The sequence below is a fragment of the Ovis aries genome, chromosome 20 (assembly GCF_016772045.2).
Source record: "Ovis aries strain OAR_USU_Benz2616 breed Rambouillet chromosome 20, ARS-UI_Ramb_v3.0, whole genome shotgun sequence".
In the NCBI taxonomy this organism is placed as follows: Eukaryota; Metazoa; Chordata; class Mammalia; order Artiodactyla; family Bovidae; genus Ovis; species Ovis aries.
In genome coordinates this window covers 47,150,437-47,168,432 of record NC_056073.1, presented here as the reverse complement: position 1 = coordinate 47,168,432, position 17,996 = coordinate 47,150,437, and the positions used below count along the sequence as shown (strand labels likewise).

Sequence of the window (17,996 nt, the reverse complement as noted above, 5' to 3'; positions counted from 1 at the left end):
ATGCCAAAGCCTTTGACTGTGTGGATCACAATCAACTGTGGAAAATTCTGAAAGAGATGGGAATACAGACCACCTGACCTGCCTCTTGAGAAACCTATATGCAGGTCAGGAAGCAACAGTTAGAACTGGACATGGAACAACAGACTGGTTCCAAATAGGAAAAGGAGTACATCAAGGCTGTATATTGTCACCCTGCTTATTGAACTTATATGGAGAGTACATCATGAGAAACGCTGGACTGGAAGAAGCACAAGCTGAAATCAAGATTGCCAGGAGAAATATCAGTAACCTCAGATATGCAGATGACACCACCCTTATGGCAGAAAGTGAAGAGGAACTAAAAAGCCTCTTGATGAAAGTGAAAGAGGAGAGTGAAAAAGTTGGCTTAAAGCTCAACATTCAGAAAACTAAGATCGTGGCATCTGGTCCCGTCAAATAGATGGGGAAACAGTGTCAGACTTTATTTTTGTGGGCTCCAAAATTACTGCAGATGGTGACTGCAGGCATGAAATTAAAAGACGCTTGCTCCTTGGAAGCAAAGTTATGGCCAACCTAGACAGCATATTAAAAAGCAGAGACATTACTTTGTCATCAGAGGTCCGTCTAGTCAAGGCTATGGTTTTTCCAGTGGTCATGTATGGATGTGAGAGTGGGACTATAAAGAAAGCTGAGTGCCAAAGAATTGATGCTTTTGAACTGTGGTGTGGGAGAAGACTCTTGAGAGTCCCTTGGACTGCAAGGAGATCCAACAAGCCCATCCCAAACGAGATCAGTCCTGGGTGTTCATTGGAAGGACTGATGTTGAAGCTGAAACTCCAATACTTTGGCCACCTGATCCGAAGAGCTGACTCATTGGAAAAGACCCTGATGCTGGGAAAGATTGAGGGCAGGAGGAGACGGAGACGACAGAGGATGAGATGGTTGGATGGCATCACAGACTCAATAGACATGAGTTTGGGTAAACTCCAGGAGTTGGTGATGGACAGGGAGGCCTGGTGTGCTGTGGTTCATGGGGTCACAAAGAGTTGGACACGACTGAGTGATTGAATTCACTGACTGAACTGCCTGTGTGTGGCACTGAAAAGCAAGAATATGCTTTGGAATATATAATTGTTAAAAAAAAATACAAAGCATAAAAAATACACATTGGAAAATCTTGTTTCTGCACACCCCCCCCCCACCCTTGCAGACACCCTCGTCCGCAGTTAAACAGTGACAGTTCTTAAATTCTTACCTGACAGTCCAGTGCTAGAAGTCACCTAGTACAGTGCCTACCATAGAGCAAGCGTTTAGGAAATACATGATGCAGGCAGCAATGGCTGTACTCTTTGCTTCTCTTCTCATGTGGACTTTGGGTTGCTGCCAGCCATCCGGTATGTCATGCAGTCAAACAATGTGAACTCCAGGTACCAGTGGACGAGACCTTCCAGAGAAGTCACAGGGATGATGAAACAAGCTAACCCTTAGTGTGCTCACTGTTGCCAATCCCTGTCATTCAATCGCTGAAAATATTTATAAGCTGGGTATTGTTAACTGAGACACATTAAGCTTAGGAACTTCCCCAAGGCTTAAAAGCTAGTCTAGTGGCAGATGCTAAGATTTGAACCTGGCAGTCTGATTCCAGCAGTGGACACAGGACTGGAAAAGATCAATTTTCATTCCAATCCCAAAGAAAGGCAATGCCAAAGAATGTTCAAACTACCACACAATTGCACTCATATCACACACTAGCAAAGCAATGCTCAAAATTCTCCAAGCCAGGCCTCAATAGTACGTGAACCAAGAACTTTCAGATGTTCAAGCTGGGTTTAGAAAAGGCAGAGGAACCAGAGGTCAAGTTGCCAACATCTGCTGGGTCATAGAAAAAAATAAGAGAATTCCAGAAAAGCGTCTATTTCTGCTTTATTGACTATGCCAAAGCCTTTAACTGTGTGGATCACAACAAACTGTGTAGAATTCTTAGAGATGGGAATACCAGGCCAGCTTACCTGCCTCCTGAGAAACCTGTATGCAGGTGAAGAAGCAACAGTCAGAAGCAAACATGAAACAATGGACTGATTCCAAATTGGGAAAGGAGTTCCTCAAGGCTGTACACTGTCACCCTGCTTATTTAACTTATATGCAGAGTATGTCATTGGAAATGTCAGGCTAGATGAAGCGCAAGCTGGAATCAAGATTGTTGGGAGAAATATCAATAATCTCAGATATGCAGATGACACCACCCTTATGGCAGAAAGTGAAGAGGAATTAAAGAGTTTCTTGATGAAAGTGAAAGAGGATAGTGAAAAAGCTGGATTAAAACTAAACATTCAAAAAACTAAAATCATGGCATCCAATCCCGTCACTTCATGACAAATAGATGGGGAAACAATGGAAACAGTGACAGACTTTATTTTCTTGGGCCCGAAAATCACTGCAGATGGTGACTGCAGCCATAAAATTAAAACATACTTGCTCCTTGGAAGAAAAGTTATGACCAACCTAGACAGCATACCAAAAAGCAGAGACATTAACTTTGCCAACAGAGGTCCATCTAGTCAAAGCTCTGGTTTTTCCAGTCTTCATGTGTAGATGTGAGAGTTGAGTATGTATGGATGTGAAAGAAAGCCAAGTGCCAAAGAATTGATGCTTTTGAACTGGTCTGTGGCTCCAGGTCTCAGGATGTGTTTCTCCAGAGGCTGAACATATGAGGATAATGCAGTTTAGGCTTAAACTGGGACTCTGACTCTAGTTTTATTATTAAATGGTTACTGATAAACTTTTATTTGGGACTGGAATTTTAGACAGTTAGCCACTAAAGGTGCAACAGGGACAAAGTGTGCCTTCTTGGGGTAGGATTGATGTGAAAACAGATCATACAAACAGAAAATAGAGAGATCTGTGTGACTGTCCAACTGGTGCAAAAATAAGAAGCAGTAGCCTATGACTCACTGAAGTAAAATCCTAGCCCTGATCTGGGTACCCACGAATTCTGCACTGTTGCCATTTCCCTCTCCCTGTAATGAGCAGCGTTCCCTGGGTACTAATCCAGAGCCCTCCCTCTCTCGGGATCCCCACACCTCTATGTTTTCTCTCTCTTGCTTCCTTATCTGCCTCCTTGAAGATCTGTGTTTTCCAGAAATATACTGCACCCTGGTTATTCCCATTGTTACAGCTCAGGCAAACTCACCGTGGAGTCTCCTCTTCTGTTATTTTACTTCCTTGGAATTTGTTTACGAGCAGAGCTTTCTTTTTCTTTGATTTCTTAAGATTTCCCTCAGCATCATTAGATGCTGTCTGTTAAACCCTGGTTTTTGTTCTGGATGTTCCCCCAGGTAGCAGAGTAGCTAAAGAACTTTCTCCTGGTCTTAAGCCTTAGCTCAAGGACCACCTCCCCAGTGAGGCTCACCCTCACTCCCAGCTTAAAATTACAACCCCCAGCCCTTCCCTTGCACTCTCAATTTCTTTTCTCTGTTCTCCTTTTTTTTTTTATACCTCCTTTTGTCTTCTAACACAATATACAGTTTATTACATCGCCTGTCTGTCACATGTTGGGACCAGGGATTTTTGTACCTTTAGTCAATGATATAGAACAGCCTGACATTAGTGGTAACTCAGAAAATATCTGTTGCATTTGTTGTACTATTACAAGTGACATCTTTCCTTCACAAATTTGCAATCTAAGTTCAACTGTAGACCTAATAAGAAGTGAAAAACTATCAAGCAAAAAAAAGTTACGTTTATTATATGCAAGCAAAGACTTCTGTGTTCTTTCACCCAGCAAGGACATCCTAACCGCCTCCCTGTTTCACTCTCAGAGCTAAAGATCACCTATGCTTTTCATTCGTCTTTGAAATCGCTTTACATACGTAACTTCCCTTTTGTTTCCTCTGTCACTATTTTTGTTTCTGTCCTCCATTTTTCTTGTAGCATCTTATCTGGTACTTTTGGTTCTAGCATCACCCACCATCATTACACTTCATACATCACTATCCAAAATGCATAATGGTTTTTTTTTTTGGCCATGCTGCATGGCTTGTGGGTCTTAGTTCCCCAACTAGGGATTGAACCCAGGCCGTTGGCAGTGACAACGTGCAGTCCTAACCACTGGACCGCCAGGGAAGTCCCTCAAAATGCATAATCGACTACATTACTCCTCCACGTAAAATCGCTCAGAGCTTCTCACAAGGACAAGGTTCACATTTCTTCAAGTGGCACGGAAGATTATTGATGATCATGGTCATCTCCTGCTGTATGAAGAAGGCAGGTTTTAGATTTTACCTGTGGTTCAGAAAGTATCACAGGGTACCTTGGGCTGCTGTGCTATGTGAGAGGAGCTTCCTCTTCTGTCTACCGGGGGAACATTTAGTCAGCGAGAAGGATCGGGCTCAGGCATCATCACTTCTGTAAAGCCTGCCCTGAGGTTTTCTCATCGTCTAGTCCAGGGCCAATTCATCTGTGCTTCTAGAGCATCCCAGAGGGTCAGACTCATGTGCCAATCCAGAGAAGAATCACTGTCCATCTCCCCCATACATCGTGTGGTCCTTGGCCATCTCTGCCTGGCTTTTCATGGTACCTTTGGCATCTCTCAGTTGGTAGAGAATCTACCTCCAATGTCAGAGACCCTGGTTCGATTCCTGGATTGGGAAGATCCCCTGGAGAAGGGAAAGGCTACCCACTCCAGTATTCTGGCCTGGAGAATTCCATGGACAGTCCATGGGGTCGCAAAGAGTTGGACACAACGGAGTGACTTTCACTTTCACTGCGGCATCTAACACAGAGGGTGTTCACATGGTTTGTTGAAAGTCACTAAATGTTTATAGGGAGAAGCCCTGGGTTAGATGCTACATCCCTGAGCCATGTGCCAAAGGAGGTGTGTTAGCTGTGAGACAGCCTGGAGGTAAAGGTCATGGCCACCTAGTAGCACACGTGGCGAGTGCAGCACTTGGGCACACAGCCCTGCTCGTGGACAGCCTGTGTTAACCCGTCCCTTCCAAAGATCTCACCACGTGTGTGTGCAGATTCCAGATGCTGTGTTAGCCATCGCAATGTTTGTCTTTCTTGTAGCACACCTCAACTTTCCCTAGAGAACCCCATGGAACTAATAATAATGTTTCTTTTTAAGACTTGATCACTTCCCAAGCTTTCAGGGCTTACATTTTTCAAATGAAGCATGATTATAGGTGCAACTTCCTGTGCATCTCTGACGGTTTGTCTTAAAGTGTATTGCAACTTCTTAAATTTGAGAAATTAACTTTGTTTCAACATTCATATAAGATATCTTATAAAATTCCTCAACAAAAATAATATCAATAATAATACTTTTTAAAAATTATTCATCACTTCCTTTGGGGCCAGATATAGATTCTCCATGTATTTCCCCCTTGTACTTACCTGCCTAATTTAAGTGCAAAGCTCATTTCAGTGAGATAAAATAATTTCTTCCCCTCCATTCAAGGTATATCTTTATTCAATAATTATACCTCCACCCTGGCTCTGGGATTTATCAAAAAGATAATATATTTGTTATGTACATTCATTTTTCCAATACATATTACAAAATCAGCTTCTCTGGTTCATTTTTTTAAACTCAGAACTAATTCCTCAAAATATGTTAAGGTGGAAGTTACAAGGGTGAGATCTCCTGCCACCTGGGTTTTAATTCCAAACGATTTCAGCGTTAGTCTTTTTAAATTTGATTGATAGTAGGGAGAGTGTGCCTGGCCAGAGAGGAAAAAAGAGTTGGGATGAGATAAGAGAACAATTTCATAATGTTATTAAAGGCCTGGCAATAGGCTTTCCTGGTGGCTCAGTGGTAAAGAATCCACCTGCCAATACAGGAAACGTGGGTTTGATCCCTGGGTCAGGAAGGTTCCCTGGGTCAGGAAGGTCCCCTGGAGAAGGAAATGGCAAGCCACTCCAGTATTCTTGCTGGGAGAATTTCATGGTCAGAGGAGCCTGGCAGGCTACAGTCCATGGAGTTGCGAAGAGCCAGACATGACTTAACGTCTAAACAACAATCATATAAGACTGGTGTGCTGTAAGAATGAAAATTGGCAGATATTCAGAATAGAAGACACTGTATTCACTTGTTTATGTTATATTAGAATCTATTTGATTGTTCACAGGAAGAAACTAGAAGAAAAATAATCACTTTTTTTGGATTGTAAAGTTTCACTACTTATACAGATTTTAATGTATCATTTGTGTGGATTGATCTGGGTACAGTACTCAGTAATGACTCTGCTCCTGGAGAGGCTGACAAAAATGATTAACTGTTAATCTTCAGTTCTGTGTAATCTAAATCATTTCTACTTCCTTCTAAAATAACTGGCATCTAAAAATGAAAGGAAAAAAATGTTTCTTAAGTTTGCAGGACAGACATTTGGGAACAGAAGATCTAACTCTTGATTACATGTGGAATTCTTGATCACATACAGAACTCCTATTCCATAAACAGTGCGTTCTTGATTACATACCAAAAAACAGGTGTGAGGAAAACCTACAGACAAACTCCACAGATAATACTAATACTATATTTTAATCAACATTTTTGTTTCAAACCATTGGGACATCAAGGGAACTAATACAATTAAGGGAGGAGCTTCCAATTGCGGGACCAACTGTAATCACAGCCCAGAGGCCCTTATCTGGGGCCGAGGGGTAAGCTGTGCTGAACATTACTGAAATATAACTTTAGGAACTCTTATTTAATCTTGTGTAATTTGACAATGACATGGAAATATCGCATTCTTTATAATGATCATCAATCAGTATGACCTACCACAGTCAGGAGCTTCGGATGACTTCTCGGTCTGCAGGAAACAGAAAGAATAATGTCAAACAAAACAGAAACAGGTGGGAGTGGAGGAGGGTTAAAACAGAGAACTGGTAAATGTCGAATTAGCACCTTAGGAACTGGGCCAGAGAGAGTTCCATTTTAACATCCTACGATGGTCCTAATCAACCCCTTAGGGTTTGGGCATACACCTTGTAGCATCGAATACTGAGAGCTGAGGGTCTTCTATTAATAACATAACAGATTATGAGATTTCATACCAGTGGAAGAAAATCTGATCATAAGATCTGGGTAAGCTGTTGTATTGTAAACTAAATCTTAGTTCATTATCTGTATAGTATTTTTCTTAGAAATGATCGTACGTTCTCTGAGGGCAGTGAAACTTGCTTTGCAATTCAGATCCTACAAAAAGACATGGAGCAACTATTTCACGCTAGGCAAAATGGCAAGCACTTTTACATAATTTATCTTGTTTGTCTCAAATTAAGACAAGGAAAAAGATGTTTCTTTTTAAAATGTTTAACATTATTATGCATATATTCTAAAGTTAAAGACATGATCTTTCAATCAAGAAAAGAAACAACTTACCTTGGTTTTCTGACTCTCTCTCTGGACCTTCTAATGAAATCTTCCAACTGTTTATTTCTCTCTTCTAAACTGAAAGAAGAAACAACTGAAGTTTATGATTAAAATGGACTTTTTTAAGCTAACTTCACTGGAGGATTTGAGTAGATAAATTTAATGACGGTCGAGCTTTCTATACATCACCCACCCATCTTGTGTCTGCTCAGGCGTTCAGTTGTGTCCAGCTTTTCGGGACCTCATGGACTGTAGCCCGTCAGGCTCCTCTGTCCATGGGATTTTACAGGCAAGAATACTGGAGGAGGTTACCATTGTCTCCTCCACATTTTCCCAACCTAGAGGTCGAAACTGTGTCTCCTGCCTCTCCTGTTTGGCCGGCAGATTCTTTACCACTGAGCCACTTGGGAAGACAGCTATATGGGAACATGGAATTCTTTCCTAGCAACTCAAATTATTTAATTAATTTTTCCCTTTAAAGTTTAAAGTGGTGAAGAAGGAGAGTGATCCCTCCTTCCCAGCCCTCTTTGCCCCCACATCCTGGACAACCACTTATCTGCTTTCTCTCACTATAGTTTTGTACCATCTAGAATTTGGTGTAGTGAAATCTTACACTCAGCCTAATTATTTTGCAATTCACACACACTGTTGCACCTACCCAGAGGTCATTCATTTTTTTATTGCTGTATAGAATTCCACTGTGTGGCCAGGTCACAATTTGTTAGTCATCTCACCATTTAAGGGACATTTAGGTTGTTTCTAGGTTGGGGCTATTACAAATAAAGCTATCTTGAAATTCTCTTGTGGTAACACATGCGTTCTTTCTTCTTGGATCAATACACAGGAGTGGGTTGGCTGAATCATACATTGGGTGTATTTAACTTTTAAAGAAGGCACCAGATTGGTTTTTAAGAGGTTGTTCCATCTTGCATTTCCACCAGCAGGCTATAAGCATTGCAGTTGCTCCATGTCCTTGCCGATACCTGGCATGGTCGGTTTTTCAGGCAAGCTGATAGGTGTGTAGCGGTCTGCACTGGGGTTTAATTTGCCTATTAATGATGTTGACTGTCATTTCATGTGCTTACTTGTCATCCGTATATCTATCTTCTTGGTGAAGTGTCTGTTCAAATCTTTGCCCATTTTAATGGGGTTGCTTTCTTATTCTTGGGTTTTGAGAGTCTGTTATATATTCAAGTTCTTTACCAGATATATGACTTGTACATATTCTTTCACGTTAGTCTTTTCATTCTCTTAATAATGTCCATGGAGGAGCCAAAGTTTTTAATTTTGATGAAGTACGATTACCAAAATTTTCTTTTATGAATCATGTTTTTAGTATCATATTTAAATCACTGCCTAACCCAATATCAACCCAACATCAGAAATTTTTTCCTATATTTTGAGAATTTTTTATACTTTAGCTCTTTCATTTAGGAGAAGGCAATGGCACCCCACTCCAGTACTCTTGCCTGGCAAATCCCATGGGCGGAGGAGCCTGGTGGGCTGCAGTCCATGGGGTCACTAAGAGTCGGACACGACTGAGCGATTTCACTTTCACTTTTCACTTTCATGCATTGGAGAAGGAAATGGCAACCCACTCCAATGTTCTTGCCTGGAGAATCCCAGGGACAGGGGAGCCTGGTGGGCTGCTGTCTATGGGGTTGCACAGACTCGGACACAACTGGAGTGACTTAGCAGTATCCATTTTGAGTTATTTTGTATGTGATACAAGGTATAAATGAAAGTGTTTTTGTTGTTTTGTTTGTTTGCAAATGGATGGCCAATAATTTCAGCATCCTTTGCAAAGAATGTGTATATATATATACACATATATATACATATATATATGTGTATATATATGTATAACTGAATCACTTTGTTGCCCAGCAGAAATTAACAGAACATTGTAAACCAACTATATTCCAATAAAACGTATTTAAAAGATAAAAATAAAATCTAGATCAGCTTAGGGAGAAATAAGTCTTAACAATATTGAATCTGAAGATTTCTGAAATAAGTACACCTCCTTATATATTTGTCTTTATTTTATCTTTATATTATTGAATATATTATTTTGTATTTATATTGTCTCCTTTATTTTTTTTACACATCAAAGATAATTGTTTTATTTAAAAACAGAAATATTTATATGTTTGTTTGTGTTGCAGCCCTTATGGAAAAAAAATTTTTTTAAGTCTTTTGATTTGAAATTCAATGTAAACAAGTATACAATCTTAAACCATAAATTCTATTTTTTTTCTTTGTGTTTAAATGATGTGAAAGCTTTTGTTCTGTTCAAAGGGATATGTGTACTTGAGTTACAGCAACTTCTCAGTAACTTCGTCACTGGTTTTGTTTGTTCAGTCACTAAGTGGTCTCCAACTCTTTGGCGACCCCATGGATTGTAGCCCGCCAGGTTCCTCTGTCCATGGGATTTCCCAGGCAAGAATACCGAAGTGGGTGGCCATTTCCTTCTCCATTCTTTATTTTTTAGTGAGGTAAAATTGGTATGCCAAAGAATGCTCAAACTACCGCACAATTGCACTCATCTCACACGCTAGTAAAGTAATGCTCAAAATTCTCCAAGCCAGGCTTCAGCAATACGTGAACCGTGAATTTCCCGATGTTCAAGCTGGTTTTAGAAAAGGCAGGGGAACCAGAGATCAAGTTGCCAACATCCACTGGATCATCAAAAAAGCAAGAGAGTTCCAGAAAAACATCTATTTCTGCTTTATTGACTATGCCAAAGCCTTTGACTGTGTGGATCACAATAAACTGTGGAAAATTCTGAAAGAGATGGGAATACAGACCACCTGACCTGCCTCTTGAGAAACCTATATGCAGGTCAGGAAGCAACAGTTAGAACTGGACATGGAACAACAGACTGGTTCCAAATAGGAAAAGGAGTACATCAAGGCTGTATATTGTCACCCTGCTTATTTAACTTATATGCAGAGTACATCATGAGAAACGCTGGACTGGAAGAAACACAAGCTGGAACCAAGATTGCTGGGAGAAATATCAATAATCTCAGATATGCAGATGACACCACCCTTATGGAAGAAAGTGAAGAGGAACTAAAAAGCCTCATGATGAAAGTAAAAGAGGAGAGTGAAAAAGTTGGCTTAAAGCTCAACATTCAGAAAACGAAGCTCATGGCATCCGGTCCCATCACTTCATGGGAAATAGATGGAGAAACAGTGGAAACAGTGTCAGACTTTAGTTTTTGGGCTCCAAAATCACTGCAGATGGTGACTGCAGCCATGAAATCAAAAGACGCTTACTCCTTGGAAGAAAAGTTACGACCAATCTAGATAGCATATTCAAAAGCAGAGACATTACTTTGCCGACTAAGGTCCGTGCAGTCAAGGCTATGGTTTTTCCAGTGGTCATGTATGGATGTGAGAGTTGGACTGTGAAGAAAGCTGAGCGCCGAAGAATTGATGCTTTTGAACTGTGGTGTTGGAGAAGGCTCTTGAGAGTCTCTTGGACTGCAAGGAGATCCAACCAGTCCAGTCTGAGGGAGATCAGCCCTGGAATTTCTTTGGAGGGACTGATGCTGAAGCTGAAACTGAAAGTCCAATACTTTGGCCACCTCATGGGAAGAGCTGACTCATTGGAAAAGACTCTGATGCTGGGAGGGATTGGGGGCAGGAGGAGAAGCGGACGACCGAGGATGAGATGGCTGGATGGCATCATGGACTCGATGGACGTGAGTCTGAGTGAACTCCAGGAGATGGTGATGGACAGGGAGGCCTGGCATGCTGCGATTCATGGGCTCGCAAAGAGTCAGACACAACTGAGTGACTGAACTGAACTGAACTGACATTATATAAATCTCAGGTATATGGCATTATAATTTGACCTCTGTATGCATTACTACAGAGCATCACCACCGGAAGTCCAGTCACCATCCATCACCACACAGCTCACCCCCTTCACCCGTCTCGCCGGCTCACCACTCCCTTCCCCTCGGGTAACCCCCAACAGGTTCTCTGTATCGATTTGGCTTTTGTTCTGTGTGTGTGTTTTATCTACACTTTCTTTCAGTTATCTTGTGGTGAGTTAGCACTGTTTTAGGGGGTGTAAGATCAGACCTTTTGCTTAAGCTCTAATGACAGCAAGCGCTGTACAAATGAAATTGGGAGAAAGGTGGAGGAAAGAGCATGTAAGAAATAAAGGGAATAAATAAGTGGAAAAACTTTGCAGAGTTAAAAACACTAATTTTGGAATATTTCATGCTGAATCTCAATAAATGAGAAAGTCTATTTGGTACGTGATACATTTCATTTGGGGTGCATTCAAAACCTTATGTGGATAAATTCTAAGGATAGCAAGGTTATTTTACTTGAACACTGCGGTGATAATCTTCTAAAATTCTTGGATGTTTCTCACTAATTCCTTAACCTCGCTCCCCACCCACCCACCCCCACGTCAAAGGGAGTTCTGAGAAGGAAGAGGAAACTCTGGGTATTCAAGTAATCCAGACATTAAACAGAATACATACATTATTGAAGAATGGTCTTTTTGACTTACAGAATGGCACATTTCCCTCTTTGTAGGAGTCTAAAAGATGAACTCAGCAAGTCAGAAAGTGACATACCAGCAAATGTTTACGAAGTTAAAAATGCAGTTTTTGGACTCACTGTGCAATCCGGGAGTGGGATATCACAAGCCTTTGGTCAGCACATTTGATGATTTCCTCATAAGATGTAACCTTGGGAAACATTAGCTAAGACAATTATTCTGTGATCGATACTAGGATATTTACTTAGTTTTGTTCATTTTTTTTGCTTTTTAAGAATCTGCACAATTTGAAGTTCAATTATATGACTCCTGTGAATGAAGGTTTTACCACTGGCAGAACATCTTCCTTGTATTTTGAAATCAGGAATATGGATGCAAATAGAACGGAAAAGTGCCTGTTCACCATGCAGGAAAAGTATCAAAAAATGGACAACTGTAGTGAGACAACTGAGATCCATACAAGTAGTATATGTTGCAACCCAGGGTCAGAGTCCACAATGCAGTTTTAAAAGGTAAACCAGAACACTATGTTGGCAAGATTTAGAAAGACCCTCCAAGTGAAGCGGTGAGGCTAAGACTAAGAAATTGCTGACAACAGAAGGCTATACGCACACATACAGTTCTTTGCTAGCTTTTAACTAAAAGGATAATAACACAAAGTCATGATGAAGTGAATGGAATTGAGACAAATGTGTTATGTCATCCCTCAGATCCCTTTTTTGCATCCAAATTCTAACGTTTTAATATTTGACATAGTTTAAAAAATATATGTGCGTAAGAAAATCTGTACCTTATTTATTAAGTTGCCTAAATTTCTTTGAAACTTGTCATTTTCTTCAGTGAGTCTGTTGTAGTGGTCTTCTTTTGTCTCTAGAAGATTTCCCAACTTTGCAATCTATGGAGCAACATTGGCAAAAATGATAACTTGGAAACTGCCATGAAAACCATGTATTTATGTTAAGAACAATGAGAACAGTGAGCTATACTTTATTTCAATATTACTTATGCTGATTTGTACCATAGGTGAATTGAGAGAGGCTGTTAGTTAGACTGCAGTTAGAACACATGAACAGAAATTTAAATGCTGTTTCAGCTTTTCTACATTTTAATACAATGAAATAGCTTTGCAAATAATTAGACACTTGCTAGTTAATACAAGTAGTTATTAGTTCCAAGTCTTTTCTTTCCGTTCATAACCAATGGATAGACTATCTTCTTTCCATATGTAACCAATGGATATTTGATTCTCTCTGAAGCACTGATGCGCTGCTTGATAACACGTTTTCAGGTTTCATCAATATTCTCACGTGTATAAATGAGAGTTTTTAAAAGGTCCAGCTCAACGTGTGTCACATTCTGACTTACGGTCCAATTTTTTTTCTTTGTTTTTGGGGTTTTTAAATTTTGGGGGGGTCCAATTTTTATTTGCAAAAAATTAACATTAACAATTTAGACATTGTATTCTTGCATTAATAATTTAAAATTTGTATTTCTAAAAATGATGTCTAGGATAAATTACCAAGAAAGAGTATCCACAAGTTCCCCCGCAGTTACCTTAATTTTCAAAGCAATTATAGAAGAAAAAGGACAGAAATGTCCCCTTTAAATAATAATGTTAAGAGTGGCCATTGATTTTCTAATGTTTATTTAAACATATTTATTTACATATGTTTACATGTCTGCCCTACAGGAAACAATGGCGGAACGAATTTTCTGCAGACATGGCAGCTTTCTTGCTCTTTCCCTTTACATAGATATATTAATGGGGACCATATCAAATCGGGGTCCCATTCCTCTGCCTGCACATGTTATTTAAGGCAGGGAGTACAGATATTAACTCAGTTTAACAGATAAACCCAAGGTGAAGAGAATTTAAAACGCTTTTTAAAGGACATGGCTAGAAGTAGAGAGAAGAGGGCGGCAGAGGCTGAGATTGTTTGCATCACTGACTCAACAGACATGAGTCTGAGCAGACTCTGGGAGACAGTGGAGGACAGGGAAGCCTGGTGTGCTGCCGTCCATGGGGCTGCAGAGTGGGACACGACTTAGCGACTGAACACCACCACCTTGAACCTCTGTGTCTAGAGCAGCTCTTCCTTTCCTCTCCCTCCCTTTCCGTGTGCCAGTTCTTTATGGATTAGTATTTCTCAAGCTTGGAATTTTTATCACGGTCAGCTTAATGTGCTTCTTTATCCTCTCAGGAGTTGTGTACTCTCGAAGCTTGCTTTCAGATGGGTTCAGGTGAGACACCACGGACAGTGCCCGTTCCGTGCCTCATGCAGTCAAGGGCACACCTCACCAATGCGGTTAAGCTGGACAAGAGGGCGCTGGTGTGGGTCATTAAAAGTTTCTTGTAAGTCGTGAACTTACAGGTTTTAGCAGCCATTCCTTATTTTATTCAGGGATGCAAGATGCAATTTTCTATAGGTGTGTCTTCTTTTTTTTAAGATTTTTTTTTTTTGATGTGAACCATTTTTAAAGTCTCAATTGAATTTGTTACAATACTGCTTCTGTTTTCTGTTTTGATATTTTTTGCCCACGAGGCATGTGGGATCTTAGCTCCCAACCAGGGACCCAACTGGCACCACCCTCATTGGAAGGCAAGGTCTTAACCACTACACCATCAGGGAAGTTCCTCTTCTGCTTTTAACAGCTTACATTCTCCAAGGAAGAATTCTCCCTCATCAGTTATTCGGTTCCTCTGAAATACCGTTTGTACAAGAAAGTCTGCAGCACATGTTAGAGGCAACATAGTGTGTCTGAGACACTGCCATTTGTGAGCGTTTTCTCACTTCAGCTTCCCACCCCAGGGGAGACCGGGTCCACTCCAAACCTCTTTTGTGCCTGAAGCTCAGAACCAGCCAACAGGGCCTGCCACCGTTTCATCCGCTCCCTGCCAGCCCGTGAGCTCTCCTCTGGGCTCCTCCTCTTTTTAAAAAGGTCCCCTTTAGTCCTTGCAAACAGCTATCTACATATCGCACCTTGTTTTCTAGATTCCTTGGAGGCACGGCTTCTGTTTGATGTAACTTTCCATCAGTATCTCCATACTGACTAGCCTTGCTTACCCTTTCAAGGAAGTCAATAATTACCTATATAATGAAGAAAATTAATGAAGCAGAAAGGAAGGAAACTGTAAGCCCTCACAGCATCGGGCTTTTTCCTCTCTCTTATGCAATGAATTTAGTACAGAATGCTGACCTGTAACGATTTAGAAATACGATAGACTTCTCTAACCATGAAAAAAGAAATTATGGGGGCTTCCCTAGCGGCTCAGTGCTAAGAATCCACCTGCCAGTGCAGGAGACACGGGTTCGATCCCTGGTCCGGGAAGATCCCACGCGCCGCCGAGCAACTAAGCCCGTGAGTTGCAACTATCGAAGCCGTGCGCGCCTAGAGCCTGCGCGCCTGGAGTCTGCTCTGCAGCAGAAGCACCGCCGCTGGAGAGGAGGCCCCGCTGGCCAGGACCGGAGGAAAGCCTGAGCAGTGGTGAAGACCCCGTGCAGCAGTGAAGACCCCGTGCAGCCAGAAAGAAACGAACGTTTCCAAAACAAGCTAATTAACCTCTTTTTCATTATATAGTGGGATCCCATGGCAACCCACTCCAGTGTTCTTGCCTGGAGAATCCCAGGGACGGGGGAGCCTGGTGGGCTGCTGTCTACGGGGTCACACAGAGTCGGACACTACTGAAAAGACTTAGCAGCAGCAGCAGTGGGATCCAAATGGATTGTCACTTTCTAGATACCAGGATGCTTTAATTTTCTTCCCACAGATTTTCCCTCTTTTATCTGCTTTTATCTTCTTTTTTCCAGCTTTATGGATATACTGCTGATGCAACCATTGTGTAAGTTTCAGGTGTACAGCGTGTTGATCTGATACACTGATACATTGCAAAATGATTGCCGCCATTAGCTCCATCCCTCCCACAATCACCACTCCCCTGTGATTGCTTTGGGTGCCATCCAAAGGACGTGTGCCATTTCCCTGGCACTCCCTTAATCGTGATTGCTGTAAACACCTACTGCTCTAAGAATGGTGGTCGTATGTGCCACAATATAAATGTTCTTCATTCACTATTGGAAACTTGCACATACTTGAAAATTTCTGCATTTTGAAAGAAAAAAAAAAATTCTAAACAGAAATCAGGTGGGACAGTATCTAAAATTTCAAAACCCGAGAGTGCAAACTTCAGTTCTATATTTGTGGGGGTGAATAATACTGCTACTATGCCAGCGTGTGACCGTTTCAAGGAGCAAAGTTTTTGAAGGCGGATCATTTCCATAACTTGTTATGAAGACAGTGTTGTGAATAAAAAGGCTAGCAAAGCAAGGAAAGGTGTTCCTTACCAAAAAATCAAGCTCCTTGCTTAGGTTGTGGTGCGGGTTCAGTTCGGCTGCCAGGGCAACAGGCGCATCTCTGACGTTCTTGGCTTCCTCGGAGTCACATCCTGTAACCTGCGATGAAACATGCCTGTGTTCACTTCCAATATGTTCACTTTCCTTGGGACGTTTGACAGCGAATATGCCATCAGTGAAGCCATCAGAGAGCTCTCCAGTGGCTTCAATAACAGAAAGCTTTCGATGTAAGATCTAAAATTGCATTTTTGTATGTTAGAGAAACAGGACACAGTGAATGTTTAACTCACCCCAGGAACCTGATGTTGACATTTTTCATTAGCAAGTAACTCTCTGAAAGCTGAGATTTTGTCTTTATGTTTCAGCAGCTAAGGAAAAAGGCATTTTCTATTTCAGAGACAGAGAGGAAATAAGACTACATTCAGTAACATTTCTAATAAAATCATCAAACCATGCACAGCCCAATCCCTGTCTCAAAGGTGTCTTGTATTTTGAGCTCCTGTGTAGCAGAGTTCATAGAACATGCCTGAGACTGCTGTCCCCAGAAAGGCCTGCTCGCCAAGGTGCCCCCTGACTGGCTTCTAGGAACCTGGATCATGGGAGGGTCTCCATCATTTCCTGATATGAAGGCTCACTGTGTCTAAGCTATTTGCACAGAGGATGTGGTTTACGCTGAACACCTCCTTCCACTGGGAGAGTCTGGGATTTCGGTACGTGGCAGGCAAAGGGTGTCTGTCTATGCAACCAGGCTCCGATAGAAACCCTGGACACTCAGTCTCCAGAGAGCTTCCCTGGGAACACTTCACATGGGCTCACTGCCAGGGAAGGGAAGGGCACCTGGTTTCCTCTGGACTTTGCCCCACATGCTTTCCCCTTTTGCTGGTTTTGCTCTGAATCCTCTCGCATTAATAATATCTCATAACTGGGAAGATGACTGTGTGCTGAGTCCTGTGAGTCCTGTAAGTCACCAAACATGAGGGAGGGCTTGGGAGCTCCGCAGAGCTTATCCTAATACCCAATTGCTTTTATAGCCAGGCTATTGAAACTCTGCTTTAAAGAAAAAAAATTAGCCAATTTTTTCTAGATACAATTTAGTATCATCTCTTATTTGTTCCATATAATAATGATAGATCTTTAATATTCAATATCCTAACTCCTCCACATATCAGTGATAAAGTATGCTGTACAGAATTTTTTTTATTATGAAGTTTCGAAAAAAGAGAAAAAACTTTAATGAAGCCCCATGTAACTATTACTCAGCTCCAACTATTGACAGTTAATGATCAATCTTGTATCACTTAACACCCCAGGCACTTGCTCCTCCCTGCAACTCTCTTCACTTAATCAGTGGCACATCACATTATTTCGTCTGCCAATATTACAGTGCTGACACAGAGATTCACCAGGAGAAAATAAATATCTGAAGCTGTATTTCTGAAACATCCCTCTTGGGCTTCCCTGGTGGCTCAGATGGTAAAGAATCTGCTTGCAATGTGGGAAACCTGGGTTCGACCCCTGGTTTGGGTATGGCAACCCACCCCATTATTCTTGTCTGGAGAATTCCCATGGACAGAGGAGCCTGGCGTGCCACAGTCCATGGGGTGGCAAAGAGTCAGACACAACTGAGCAGCTAAGCACAGCATCCCTTTTGAACCCTCAACTAGGCTTCTTTTTGAAGGTTGGTTTAAGAAGTGGAGACCAGTAGCTTTTCTGCATGCCTGTTTATTCCTTGGTCCTTTTCTCTATAGGTTAGCCAGAAG

General features: G+C 41.4%; 1 protein-coding gene across 1 annotated transcript in view; it reads right to left on the bottom strand.

Moving 5' to 3' along the window:
* Positions 1-6,068: 6,068 nt before the first annotated feature.
* CAGE1 (cancer antigen 1) overlaps positions 6,069-17,996 on the bottom strand; it is a 39,586-nt gene continuing 27,658 nt past the window's right edge. Inside the window, exons 6-12 of the mRNA XM_027958466.3 lie at positions 16,527-16,604; positions 16,228-16,335; positions 12,675-12,779; positions 12,004-12,074; positions 7,367-7,435; positions 6,764-6,794; positions 6,069-6,316 (exon numbers count right to left, since the gene is read on the bottom strand). Of these exons, the coding sequence (XP_027814267.2) occupies positions 6,251-6,316; positions 6,764-6,794; positions 7,367-7,435; positions 12,004-12,074; positions 12,675-12,779; positions 16,228-16,335; positions 16,527-16,604 (528 nt within the window). The 3' untranslated portion in view covers positions 6,069-6,250. The remainder of the gene's footprint in view (positions 6,317-6,763; positions 6,795-7,366; positions 7,436-12,003; positions 12,075-12,674; positions 12,780-16,227; positions 16,336-16,526; positions 16,605-17,996) is intronic.